Source organism: Scomber japonicus, chromosome 1, assembly GCF_027409825.1.
Source record: "Scomber japonicus isolate fScoJap1 chromosome 1, fScoJap1.pri, whole genome shotgun sequence".
NCBI classification, from domain to species: domain Eukaryota; kingdom Metazoa; phylum Chordata; class Actinopteri; order Scombriformes; family Scombridae; genus Scomber; species Scomber japonicus.
Window position 1 is genome coordinate 10,128,600 of NC_070578.1, and position 14,970 is coordinate 10,143,569.

Here is a 14,970-nt window from a genome sequence, read left to right on the forward strand (position 1 = left end):
AAATTATTTATAAAATTGTATAATCTTTGGCATTTGGCATTTTACAGCCACATCATAAATTGCACCTGTAGTGTGACACAGTGCGCACACACACACATACAACACTCACTTCCATTCAAATGTGTTGAAATTGCAGAAGCCGTTACTTTTCTTTTTGTAGGTGGCGACATTAAGATTAGAAATTAGCTGGTTATAAATTACGGTTGCTATTACTTATCTTACCTGTAGGTGGAGCAGGTGAGCATGTCTGCATTGACCAACACTTTCTCATTGTGGCTCATCTGCAGCCTGTAAACATGACTTTATGAGGCTCCATGAGGCCTGAGGTGCAAGTGTATGGTAGGGCTGTTTGCCAGAGAAATAAAACGGTTGCTTTTCACACTTGCAGTGACATTTACTTCTTTTTTTTTTAGCTTTGTTTAAAAGCTTTTGATTTTAATTCAGTGTCATTACGCTTATAAGCCTAGAGATAAAAGACAGCGTTTGTCTGAAAGGTGGCTAGCTCAAAGGTTCGAGTGCTCTTTCAATCCATCACTGAGGCCTGGTCCGGCACTTTGACAATACCCTAATGAATGAGTCTATTTTAAAACCCGGGAGGGGAAGGCTGCGCTGTCTCTGCTCCTGTAGAGTAAATTAGATTGACTTCTAAACTCTGAGGAACAGATGATGCAAATGTCACACTTGATCAATTGATTTGGCTGAATTAGCTAATGCACCTGAGAACTGCACCTTACATAAACATAAAACATTTACTGGAACGCCACGAGCCGGGATTGCGGAACGTTAAAAGTGAAAGAGCATTGAGTGATGCCGACCGGAGTGGCATGTCTGCAAAACAGTCACGGAGGAATTTCAGCCGGAGTGACATATTTCTCACAGAGAAATAGAAGGGTGCTGGCAAAACAGAATGTGAGCAGTCAGATTTAACTAATCTTCAAAAGGCGGCACGCCACAGTGATCTAGGCCCTTTCCAGAAGAAAACATGAGACATACAGGTGTCTGTTACTCTGAGTGTGTTAAATAAAGGATTTCTCTCCCTGTAGTGCCATGTCCTTTGATGATCAATTACATGCTTGCCAAATTGTGTGTCAGATGCAGCTGCGTACGATTGAGGGAACCAGTCTGCATAAATCCACTTTCCAACAGCATATGCTGAAGTATTTCATGTACAGAGATCAGAGCGGGTTTTTAAATTTCATGATGTGGATCCATTTCATGTTAAAAGTTATTGTTTTTAGTTACTGTGACTCAACAGGTTGTCCTTTATTCATTCATAAGTTACTGATTACTTTCTTTACATCATGCAATTGACCAGAGTGTCAGAAATATTGCCTCTGAGTTGAATTTAGATGCATTAAAAACAGACAAATGGTCTTGAACGACTGTCAAGTCATGTCCACAGGATCATGGCTGTGAAAGGTTCTGGCTCGGTTCCAGCTCCATTGTGTGTCCAATGTCTGCTGGAAATGTTTGAGAAGTGGAGCATCTGTTCTCCAGCAACCACTTTTCCCCCCCCTTAATTTGCATTTTAAGAAATTATATAACAACATTATGCTGGAGTTACATAGCATGGTAAAGCAACTAACAACAACGAGTAAGATATAAAAGGCAGAAAAACAAAAAAAAGGTGATTTATTTATTATTGTATTGTTAGGTAATCTTCCACATTTAGGGTCAAGCATGGGCCCAGAGGTCACAGTTAAGGCTGCGCTATCATCTTGGCAGAGAGACATACTGTCTCTCTCCTTAAGACAATAAAGGCAATTGTCTGTGGTGTTTTGGGTAATGTAGGAGTCACTTTGATATCAGTGGTGCAGCGTTGCTGTGGCACCCAGGGTCAGAGGATATGACGATGTCTTACTCTCTAAACTCAGGGATGGGTAACTATGTTTCCTTGTTTGTAGAACAATGAACCAAATTCCATTACTGTAGATGCATTTAGTATGACCATATATGGGCATAGAGTATTCCTGTGAATTCTTAGAGACTACCCATGGAGGACAGTTTCCTCAGAATCATGGTGGCATCATGCATCAGACAGGTGTATTGATAATACTTTGATTCTCCTTGGCCAAGCTTCAATAAACATTTTCAGCATAAGACATCCTGGACTCCTGGACACTTTCTCCATTGATGAGGTTAACCATGACAATCAAATTCTCCATAACAAATATATTAGGAAATGTGGTTGCTTAAAGTATTAGTTTAAGCAACCATATTTCTTAATATAGTTAAGAGTTGTTTTTCTGACATGTTTGTGTTTTATAAGTATATTTTGTACATGTGTGCGGCTCATTTATAGGAGACAAACTATATTTACTATATTTTTGCCTCCTTCTTTCCCAGTCACCACTCATTTTAAAAATCAGTATAGCTCATCACATCTGTTTGGCTGTTGTTGCTATTATACATCTGAATTTTTTTCAGATGATGTTACAATAATAAAACAATAACTTTTTCAGCCCTGCAGGGCAGCATCTTGGAAATGACTGCTAGTTAACAAATAGACTATGTGAGCTGCCGTTATATAACTGTTTCATTCTTGTTTTGTTGTCTGATAACGAAAACATGTAAAACAACTAAATGGTGATTTTGGCTGCATCAACACAGTATGTGATCACAGCTGAGAATATCCTTCTCTCTGTCTCTTAGTTTCCTGCTTTATTCTCTTTCTCTCTCACTAATTACTTTATTGTGTAGGTGTTCAGATAACAATCGAAATCATTAAATATAAATCATTAAATATTAATTTGAAGTCAACTGCCAATTACTGTCTGCATTCATGTGCAATCGTGAGTGTTTTTATGCTTCTGGGACGCGAACGGCTCCAGCAAAAATAGACTCAGCACGTAAAGATAGTGCAGCGTGTGAGATACACACGTTAGGATTTGTCTAATCTGATTTCAAGGTAGATGTTGCATTGTTTACATTTTATCATCAGACTTCTTTTACCCAAAGACTGTCATATTTACAAGTATAGAAATATTAAGAGTCAGAAGATTATCCAAAGCCCAGCTGTATGATCATTATCCAAAATCTGACTCAGCACAGTTGAAATGAGTCTTTGACAGGTCAGAGTGCATGACTGAATGTGCAGGCCGTATAAACCATGTACCAAAAATGAGGAGGATGAGACATGAAAAGAATGGAGAAATAGACGTCGGCTCACTTCATTTCCCACTTCTCTTGAATAAATCAAACTCGGTTTAATAGAGAGGAACTTTACCCTCAGGTTGATGTTTCAGGGGTTGGAGGGGGGAGGGAGGGGAGAGGGAGGAGGGGAGGTGGGTAGGTGTCCAGTCCTGAATTTCATTCTGTGCACAGGCAACATCTCAGATGACAAAAACTCTCTTAGAAGCTGCCGGAGTCTTTTCATCACTCAGGTAACATAAATGCAATTTTTAGGAAGTTCTGAAAAAGACCAATTTCCCTTCACTCCTCGGGAAAACCTTCATCTCCCAAGAAATCAAGAGGTAGTTTTTGTGTGTGTGTGTGCGTGTGCGTGTGCGTGTGTGTGTGTGTGTGTGTGTGTGTGTGTGTGTGTGTGTGTGTCGCTGCGGTTTTGGAGAGAAGCCAGGCGCTCCCAGAGGCCTCATCGATCTGGCACCGGAGTCTGATCAGATGGCTTTTCATTCCATTTCATATATTGTATTATAGACAGAGTATAATACTAGCATCCTTTTGAGGTATCTTGTTTCATTTTTTTTGAAGACTTTTAACCATGACTCATCATTCTATGCAATGATTTTGTCTCAAGTGTAGTGATGTTTGAAGTTTTTCTAGTATACAGTACTATACATATATCTTTGTATGCTTTCTTAGTAGTGGAGGGTCAGAGGCATCAGCAGAGATTTAGAGCTTTAGCGTGCTAGTAGTCCCCAGTGGTCGCCCCGGTGAGGACCTTTGCTCTGCTGTGCACATCTCTCCAATAAAGCGGGTGCTCAGGTATGAAAGTGCTGCATAACGGCAAATGTTGTAAATAAATTGCCGCTCACATGTGTCACTTCATCACGTCCCACCTCCTCCCGCCCCACTGCGGCTGAGGGTCTATAATTTGATATGACTGGATCTTGATTACTATTTACTGTGTTGTCAAGGTGAGGGAGAGACTCAGCTTTGTGGGTAAACAGATTCCCTGTCACTGCTTCACTGAATCAGCTACTGTTGGTTGTTGACACTATATCCACTTGCCACTGTATTTCCCCATCCCTCTCGTCTCGCTTTCATCCCCTCTGAAGATTGCAGTTGTCAGGGCTCTGTGTTGCTTTTGACACAGCAGTGATAAAACTGTAAACTGGATCACACTGGCTGACAGTAAATCATGTCAGGGACTTTTTGAATTTTGATTAGAGAAAGGAATTTATGGCGGTTATTGACAGGTATGTGTTGTATGACGCCATAAATCCAACCAGCAGAGACTCCAGACTCACTGCTCAGGGGGAATGCCTGCACTGATAATGATTTAAGTGTATGTTGATATTTGAATGTGGGTGGGTGTATTAATGAATTCAAGAATCAATCAATATTTTTTAACGGTTGGATGGCTTTTCGGTTCAGTAAGCATATTGAATGTGTGTTTCACTATTATATCGCTTTAATTACTTATTTTGATGTACCCAGACTAGTCTCTTATGTGTAATATATCAGTGTTCAATATGTCAAGTCTTTTAGACATAAGTTAATTAGTGTGTGAGGTTTCTACATAACAAGTGCTATTATTGTACATTTAAGTTAAGTTGTTCTGTATCAGTTCATCTTTACGCAAAAATGCTGTTATCTTTTGGTTGTGGACTGTTAGTCAAACAAAGAAAAACATTTGTAGACATTTTTCCCTATTTTATTACATTTTAATCTAACGCACTATTAATCCATTATTTGAGACAATAAACATAAAGATAATTGATACTTAGCTTGTAGCCCTAAACTCATTCTTCTGTCTCCTTCCAGGTCCAGTAGCTGTGATCAGTGGTGAAGAAGACTCTGCCAGCCCTCTTCATCATGTCAACCATGGGATTATTACCCCCTGTACTCTGGACGCGGGTCCTGATGCGGTTGTCATAGGGATGACTCGCATTCCTGTGGTGGAAAATCCTCAGTACTTTAGACATGGACACAACTGCAACAAGCCAACCACCCGTAAGTACTTTTCAGTCATTTCGGTGGCACTTTATAGCAGTGGAAATGTGTCCCTCATTACCACTGGTACACATCGTTCAACCTTGCTTTATGGAGATTTAAATGGAGAATGGGGCTGAGCGTAATAAAGCTGTATGAAGTCATTGTACTGTCAGACACTTCACGTGAGAAGCCCAAACAGCCACCAACTGTTGTGCAGTATAAAGAAAAGTGGTGGCGTCTGGTCAGAGATATATCTAATAGCACCATGTTCACTGTTGCATCTCTTTTTGCTGTTTATCTTTACAATGAGAAGTGCTGGGGCCCCCGGGACTATCGTATAATTTAGTGTCATCTACAGAGTTAGTGTGATCATATGGTGTTAGCATCTGGTGGCACAGTTCCATTCGCCTTATATGGGATCTATTTAGACAAAAGCAGCCTTCTGTATCCCAGCTTCTGGTATTCAGACAGCCCCCACCCCCTCCCCACCTCCCTCGCTCTCCCTTGAGACTCATGTCCCAGGTTGGGGGAAAGACAAGACTACTTTAAGGCCTAATTACTCACAATTACATCAACTGCTCAAGAGAATCAGCAGAAAACAACTTTGCCAGCAGCCAACCGCAGCCTGGCGCCTACTGCTTCCCTTTCAGATCATACCAGTCAAATCAACCAGATTTAGTCAGAGAGAAGACTCCCTTCCTGTCTCACACTAGATCAGGCGTCTCCCCAATCCCTCACTCCAGCGCAGCTCCGTTATGCTTTGTTTACATCTTGGCTCGCTCTCAAAATGGCCGTCGGTCAGGCTACAGAAGTTGACTTCTGAGTGGGAGCCAATGAGAAGGAAGGAAATCCCATTTAGAGGTGATGAATAAATGACGGGTCTTATGTATTATGAATCGCATGAATTGTTAATGGCCCGACGGTGACTGATTTATAACCTCTCATGCCTGGCACAGGAGATCGGATTGCGGGCTAATGAATAAATGACAGTGGGCACAAATGAAACTTTTTTTCCCTGATCAACGTGCTGCACCTGGAATTGAAAGCCAGACCTCGCATGTGCGGCGTAACGGAGATTTTAAAGATAACAGCTCGACTAAACAGCCCCCACATCAGAACGCAGTGTTCCTTTGCCTTTTTAGATTGAATTCTACATGAAAAAGGACAAAGTCAACAGCCACCGCAGGAAATGAACCCTAAATTCATCACAAGGTCATAATGGCCACTGCTTTCTGCCGTCGGCTGGAAAAACAAAATGGCTCTGAACGGCTTCTGTCTGTGCCGATCATTTCACTGAATATGGATGTATTGTTTACCCCCAGGACACACACACGGGGAGAGGAAATGTGTATCTGTGTGTATAGCTGCAGTGCATGTGTAGGTGTACGATAGTGAAAATGAATATGTGCATGCACGTGGATATAGACATACTGGTGTAGGTAGAATCATATTTCACCCTATTTTTCTATACCTTCTCTGTGATTTGGTAAGTGTCTTCGGTCAGGGAGCCTTTTGGTGTCCCTGGGGCCTCTTTGGTCCCTGTTGTCCTGCTTGCCTTGCTCAGCATGATTGTTTTGCAGCTTCATGTGTTAACCACAGAGCTCCACTCAGCTCAGATACCGTATGGCTGCTTTATTGATGGTCGGCCACCAATCCATAATATATTCATTCATTTACTTGAAAGCTTCTTATCCAGGTCGCTGCCAGGGTGTCTCACACACATGCACACGCGCGCCCACACACACACACACACACACACATAGACAAACACACATCTCTCCTTAGTCCAGTCCAGCAGCAGTCACACCAGAACACACACATCCATAAATTTAAACACACCCACACTTCTCCTTACCTAACAGTATGTCCATCAGGAGTTTACTAATGTGATGGTCAGTCCCAGTCTGCTTCTACCACCAGCCCCCTGGGTAATTTATAGTGTTCCTCCCTGTCGGGCTCTGTGTGCATTCTCAAATCAGCTCCACCAACAACAGTGAGGAGGAGGAACAGTCTGCTGCTGCTGCTGCTGCTGTCTGCTGTGCTGGCTTCTGTTAAAACAGCTGCATGTGATTGGAAATCGCCTGCTGCATGGCTCACACCAGTGATTCCAGTGCGCCTTACCAGCTGTTGATCTTCAAGTCAATCGTAGCAAAAAATATAAATATACTGTATTGGTTAAATCTGTCTCGTCCCACAGATCAGTATTGGAGAGAGAACAGACTGAGCACACATTATCTCAGCTGTGAGGTCATGGCACCTTAGAACAGTGAAACTGTGGCCAGCATTCCCACACTGCAGAGAAATCTTATTTTTTTTAAATTACATTAATATCATCCAATAGTAGCTGCCCTCCAGTTGAACCGGCGACCTGCGCACATGCAGTTGCGCAGAGGCTGGCGTGTGAATTGAAGGCATTACGAGAAAAAAGTTGTCGCTCTGACGCCAATTTAAAAACATGAAGTGCCACCACGGAATTGGTTCATCTTCTGGATGAACCGGTGGCCTCGACTTTGGCTGCGGTAAACAGGCGAGCCGTGACTGATTAGAACGCTCATTGAGATCAGGATTTTTTTTTTTTTCACGCCAAGCTGAAAAAGGCCAATCCTGGGGAAATGTAGCCGCATTAGCGAGATAAAGGCAGAAAGGCAAAGGACAATTCTTTAACCTAATGACAGATCCATATCTAGTCGGATCCGCTGTCTCCCAGCAAGTGGCTTTGTTTTATCACTCAGCTTGCTATTTTAATTACGGATTTGTCACATCCCGCTGGCCAAAATTAGACAATTGCTTTTGATGTTTGAGTATGGCGCATAGCCTTTCATTATATCCATGCTATTAGCAATATCACACGTGGGCACAGCTCGGACAACCCCTTCTCTGTCCCCTCAGCTTTTGGTGTAACAGAGACATAATTATGCTCAAGGTGATGTTTTTGAAGATGAAAATGTTTCCAGTAGAGACAAGGAGTGACTAATTTGGCAGCTTGAAAGCTCAGAAAATGAATAGAAATGCAGAGCAGATTGATTGAAAGGCAGTTATCATGTACCAAGGCTATGATTCTATGAATTATAGTCTGAAACAGAACAGCCCCACAGGCTAACCAGTTGTGAATTCAAACAACCTACTTTAATTTGTTACTCAAAAGGTCTCCGTTCTTTCAGTTCATTCCAGAAAAGGAGCCAAATAGAAACTTTTCAGGAAAAGAAGGGTTTGAAATAGATGCATGTTAATGCCCGGTGCAATCCTATGACAAAAAACAACAACAAACTATCAAGATAGTCAAGGCTTAATCCGCATTAAAATTCATGGATGATCCCATCAGCAAAACCACCAGATATAGCCAAAGAAGCAATAAGATGAATGAATGCAGTTGCCTTTGTCAGTCTTCACACAACACAAGGAGGCAGACTAAGTACACAGTAAGCAATGAAAATGAGAGAAATTAAAGTGTAAATTAAAAACGTCTGCTCCTGCAAAGGCATTTAATTGGTTTGCAAACCAGAGAAGTGACGAGAAGCTCAGAACCCAGCGAGTCAAACAAACATCTTTAGCCTCCTACCATCTTAGAAAAAAGTGCCAGCGACGATGTGGTTTGTCGTTTTATTACAAATATTGGACATGTTGGTGAGAGCATGTTTTATACCACCAAACATGACCAATTTGTCTTCAGCATCAACGCTGAACCGAACAGCTTCGCATTAAAGTTAAATGTTAAAGCACTGCACCCTCATCAGCTCAATCCCACCGCGGAGGAAGTGGCCCACTAAAAAACCTCTCAATAAATTATAAATGTACTTTTTTTTATTGTATAGGAACATATCCTACTTTGTCAGTGGGGATCAGCAGCTCAGGGTGCATAACATGCCTCTCCTCAAAGATTTTGTGCTATTAACTATTTTGTGTTGGTAGTCTAGACTTTAAGGAACATCCCCTGGGCAGCAAGTGCAAAGTACTTAGTGCTTAAGTGTACTTAATGCTTACATTTTAATCCAGAAATAACACCAGAGTTGAGCTCAGGGAGAAGCTATTGTCAAAAAGAAATCAATCACAACTTCATTTCTCTGTATATTCACTTTGTGTAGCAGGACTGCACTTTGTGGATGTCTCATAAATGGAACCAAAAGTATTCCATTTTTGTCCCTTTAGGAAAATGTAGTCAGAGTGATGGTAAAGGTGATGTATTTTTATAGAAAAGACAGGAATAGGAACTTATTCACATGAGTAAGAGTACACCAAGGCCAGGCAGCAGCAGCAGCAGCAGCAGCAGTAGATACACAGGCCGGCAGTCAGCCAGCTGCAGCAGGTTAGGAGGAGATACCCACTGAGAGTCAACAGTAAATGCTGGCGTTCACGTCACAGTCAGCCCAACGATGCCAACAGACACAGAGGCCCTGTGCTGTACTGAATTTAATGATGGAAAGCTTTTTGTATGCCATTAGCAGCTGGATGAGTACCTCTCACCTAACTATTAGCATGCTGGGCCACTCCTGTTGTAGTCAGGTTAAACGATAAGTATGTCACAGTGATCTTGGTAAATTTATGTCCCTTTTGAATTCTTTGTGAATGGCAGTGAAAATGTGAGTAATTAGTGGGAGTGAAGAGTGTTAATTTAGCATGATATTGTTCTCATCTTCTCTCTTTGTGTTTGCAGAGTTAATCTGACATTTAATGATTGATGACCAGTCATAAACATTCATAAGATGCTTGAGTTTTAATAAGATTTCATTATAAATTTCATGTCATAATGTTTTATGACCACTCACCTTTTCTCCTTGTAAGAGGTTCCTGTGTGAAAATACTGTACGAGTGAATTACAATTCCTGACAAGTAAACTTTATGTGCAAAGTAAGTAAATGCAGAGCGGATGAAGGAAATGAGGCTTGCCGAGGATGAGGATGCATTTTTGATTGAGCCACCCATTCTCAATGTTAAAGCATTCACCCTGCAAAAGACATGTTGTCAATGACCAGGAGACACGCATCGATCGACACACTACACACACTGAGGAGAGCTGTCAGGCGGAAAAATCCCCCCACACACACACACACACACACACGCACACCTCACATACACACACACCTGTGAGACAGAAACACACACACGAATGCACAAAGTTGGCAGGTAGTTGGAGAAAAACACACTCCAAAAGCGCACACACACAAACACATACACTGGGGGAAAGTTGGCAGGTAGTTGTGGTGCAATGCACACAAACACGCATGCATGGGCAAACACACACACACACACACACACACAGTCACAGAACAAAGCCTTCCAAACATCTGTGCTCCCCCAGCAGTCTGACCTGACTAGCTGACTAAATCTCGGTGCTTCGTCGTCTCTCGGCCTTCAGGGAGAATGTTTGCTGCCGTCGAGGCCTCAGGTGAGCCAGGACAAATGAATGATGCTGAGCTGTGGGATAGAGATTTAATCTCAGGGCTTTTCAGCGTGCGACTCTGGGTAAATAGAGTCCGCCTGCAGAAGAAACCGAAGGTTAACGTAACTTGTCCTCACTGCTGTCAGTCGGCACGTGCCATAATAGCTCCTTCATTGCCATCAGTGCTGAGGACACAGTGGTCAGCGGCTGTTAGCAGCTGAATAAAACAAACCTAGATGGAATATATGCATCCAGGAAATAAAGATGAGGGGGCATCTGGTACAAATACAAAGTTAAACATGTTTTCAATGTTGCTGCATTAGTAATGGATATATTGGCATCCTCTGTAGAATTCCCTATTTTCTATTAATTTGTACAAATGCTAATTTTCTGTCTTACAGTTAGACTAAACCAGGCCAGTGTAATACAAATCTGTAATCTCTTCACGCTCCCACATGGCTAATGGCTGTGATGATAATGTTCTGTTCATATTTAAGTAGTATTATCATTACAGTCAAAATGAGGCCAAGCTGCAAAAGTGGAAGAAGAAATTATGACTGTTGTCACACAGGATTCAAAATATTTTAATCCCATATTAAAGAAATTATTGGTAAAACAGAGTAATTGCAAAGTATTCAAAAACGAGGTGATGAGAGTGATGATAAGTAACATTTTGCCTTTTTTTAAAAATGCAGTTTAATCACAGAGAAGTAAACATTTGAAATCTGTCTATAAAGTGCCGGGTGCCATAACTAAATGCTGACACCAGTATCAGTCTTCTTCTTACAGTATATCAATATAACCTAGTATTATGTTGTTGTCAGCAATGTACAGGAATCTGTCAGTATGGTTCACTGCATCAGTAAGTTACAATAGATGTGTTGATAGGAAATAAAGTTACTGAATGGATCTGAAGAGCTGCCAAATCTAGTGACAAAGTTGTTGCACTGGAAGCGATTTTCGTCTTACAGGCAAAAAAGTGACTACCAGTGTTTTGAGACCTGATGAACAGCCCGTTTAGCTTTTAAAACATCACTGACTCACCAGTTACTTGACTGAATAACATTAACATGCACATTAACATTAATTGACATTTCTGACCAAAGCGCTTCCTGGAGTACATCAGACCACACTTTGTCACTTCCAAAGTCTTAAAGAGAGTAAAACTGGATTTTTATAAACAAGTTCTGGAGTAAAAGTGCAACAAGAGTTAATCTAGCATCCAGTGCAGGTGGATGTAATCAGTGAAAATGGGCTAGTCTTATTAATGTCGTTTAATAAATGAGTGTACTTCAGTTTATTTAACACATGCACAATGTCAAAGAGAAGCAAATACATCCTGAGAAAACAGATAAAATGTCCTATTTGCACTTTTATGAGATAAGAAATCCATATATGAAATATCACATCACCTCATTGCAAAGGAGAAAATAAATAACATAAAAGTCAAGATAACAATCCAATGATAACTTCTGCAGAAAAGATAGAAAAATAAATATATTACGCTCCGGCCTACACCTGCTGATAGATGACAACCTTCACATTTTTACATTTTTGGCATTTCTCATGTAGAGAAGCTTAATGACGGGTGCAGCAATAGAATAAGCTTCGATAGCTGGCTGTGGCAAGCGGCAGTAAGGCCAACACTGATCTTTGAATGATTATGAAAGATGGAGGGGTGCAAAGTCAGAGATAAAAAGAACATTTCTTCATGTTTTTTTAATATTTCTCAAAGAAAGTACAATAGTAGAGAAGTAGGATTCAGTGGGGAATACATGTGAGGTAAGTCTGGAAGCTCCTCAAGATTGAGAATGTATTTTACACTGTTCCTATCTGCTGAGTGTCACAGACATTTGCACCCACAAAATGCAGTCAAAACACATTTTGAATTTAAATGTATGTGTATTGACTTAAGGATGTTTTTCTCAACTCTTGGAAAGCAGATTTTTAGAGGATGGGACTTTGACAGAAGTTATGCGTTTGTGTCACTGGTGGGGCTCTCACCCGGCAAACTGGCCAACCCTTGCAGACACTTGTGATCTACTTTGAAATTGGGACATTTCTTCATATTTCTGAAATCCCACTGATTTCAGAAATAATGTTTTAGATACTGTCTGATGGAAACACCAAAGCAGCAGGTGACATTTTTTATGAATCACCTTCTCAACATGTTCGTGACCAGATGGTCTGGTAATTCTGGACAAATGACAAAAATCAGTCAGATCAGACTTGTAGTCTGTGTCTATGATTCAGGAAGCATTTCAGAGATTGCACCATTTGGTGAACTACTTTTGGGTGATGCCATGACAAACAATGAGTCAGGTGGAGCCTCTGCCTCCCATTCAATTTCTATGAGAAGCAGTACAAAGTATTCAATATAAGGAAGTGTGACTGTAACGGTGAAAAACTTTAGGAACCAATGAAAGGTATCCTAAGATAAATTGTAGGCTAAAGTTATCCCATGGAGTTTTGGAGTTACCATTATTAGTGCCATGAGCAGTGTTTACAAGAGAGTCCCCATTAAGTTTGCATCGTTCATAGGTGTAAGGACGCACATATACGTGGGCAGTACAACGTAGTGCAACAGTATGCTATACTACAGGCCAAGAAATGTAGCGATACACCAAGAAACTCAGTGAAGAAGATGACCGCTAGCAGGCAAACATGGATGTAAACAATGAATGATTTTAAATATTTCAATAAAACCGGCTTTGCAGATGTTTTCTGAGGAAGGATATGCATTCATTTGGAAGACCTTGAGGATAAACACAATGCTTTTTGGTGGGAGAAACTATAAACTAGAAAACAGTTAAGGGCACCTTTAACCATGCAGAATTCTCTATTTTTGGTTTGCTGATCAGTTTGAATTGGCAAAAGATGCAACAGCTGATGAGCTCTAGTCGCTGTCACATCTGTGTTCACTCAGCATGTTGCATAAAGTCTTGTGTGTTCCTAAGTCCTCAATGACACATGTAACCACCAAGTGTGGTATAAATAACATAAAGAATTCACAGATGGAGGATGGATAAAGATTCAAGAAGTTTACTTGTTAATCAAGAATGTTTTTGACTTGGCTAACAAGATGTGAGAAATATGCTTTAGCAGCATTGTAGCCTACAGTCAAGAGCGTTGTGAAACCGGAAAAAAGACATTTTAAAAAAGTAAAAAATTGTCCAAGGACATTCAGTCAATACCTGCCAATATAAAAGTATAACACCTTTTCTTGAGATAAAATAAAGCCTTGAATTTGTGATGCCACTTTCAAATGTGACTGTTCTTCTTAAACCCAATAGATTGAGCTTCATTTTCCATGAGATTTAATAATTCATTTATATTATCTCATGGTACCCCATTCATGTATTGTCAATGGTGTGGACTCTGGTACAGTAAAACTTTCCAGTGAAAATCATACATTCATAAAAACATTGGTAAGATTACACTTGATAATCTGTCCATATTTAAATTGTTGCCTTTGTGCTCTATAAGTCATTATGGTTCAGCAAACGTTGGACACTGATTGCATCCCTTAGAATATAATTCAATTTCCAAGGTTCCCATATACTGACACTTCTAATTTATTTTCATATTTCATAACATTGTTTTGATTCCTGAGCAATAAAATAGTTCCCTGTAATTAAGCTAGCTTCATTTCATTCACACGTCAAAGCAGAGAGTTCGACAAGGTTCACACCCAACTTTGTATTTTGTGGTTTTGAGCAGTCATGGAGTGCCTTTCATTTTATAGAAATTTCACCAACAAAGATCACCCTATTCGTACAGAGGGTTCGGGAAGGATTGGATGAGGATTGTGTATGGTGGCATGATTGGGGGTTTAGGAAAGTGATGAAAGGGGTCAATTGCCTTGGGATAAACGGGAGCCGGAGGTTGGTCGGGGTCTTGTACGGTGGGGTGATTGGTTTCGAGGAGAGGGATGAAGAGGATTGATGACATGGGGATGAACAGGGGCAGAATGGAGTTGTGATAGTCCTGGAGGAACCTGGGTGTCGAGACTCTGGATGGGTGGCATGTATTGATGTGCTTTCTGCTTCCTAAAATAGAAGAAAAAGAAGAAGAGGAACTCAGATGGAAGTATTAACACTAACACACATATTTGGATGGTGGGAGGAAAGCGGAGTACTCAACGGAAACCTACGCAAACACAGTGAGAACAAGCAAACTCCACACAGAAAGGATCTGGGGTGGCCAATGTTGGAGCCCAGGACCATCTTGCTGTGAGGCAAAAGTGCGAACCACTGAACCGCCCATTGAGAAGGGGGAGAGAGGAGAGGAACATGGTTTGGGGGTGGGTCATGAGAACTGAGACCAAGGAGAAAAAGGGGTTAGACATGCCTATGTAGGTAAGCACAGGTTTCCAGTAGCAGTTAGTGATTGAATTTAGTGAGAAAGAGGGATGTGGTCTTTGTCCTGAAGCTTACTTATAATAATGATTTGTTGGAAATTATGTTTTTTTTTTC

General features: G+C 40.9%; 1 protein-coding gene across 4 annotated transcripts in view; it reads left to right on the forward strand.

Moving 5' to 3' along the window:
- The window catches only part of ntrk3b (neurotrophic tyrosine kinase, receptor, type 3b), a 177,759-nt gene that overhangs the window by 134,709 nt on the left and 28,080 nt on the right, over positions 1-14,970 (forward strand). For all 4 annotated transcript variants that reach the window (XM_053316253.1, XM_053316269.1, XM_053316277.1 and 1 more), the window contains one exon: positions 4,948-5,136. In XM_053316253.1, coding sequence (XP_053172228.1) covers positions 4,948-5,136 — 189 coding nt within the window. The remainder of the gene's footprint in view (positions 1-4,947; positions 5,137-14,970) is intronic.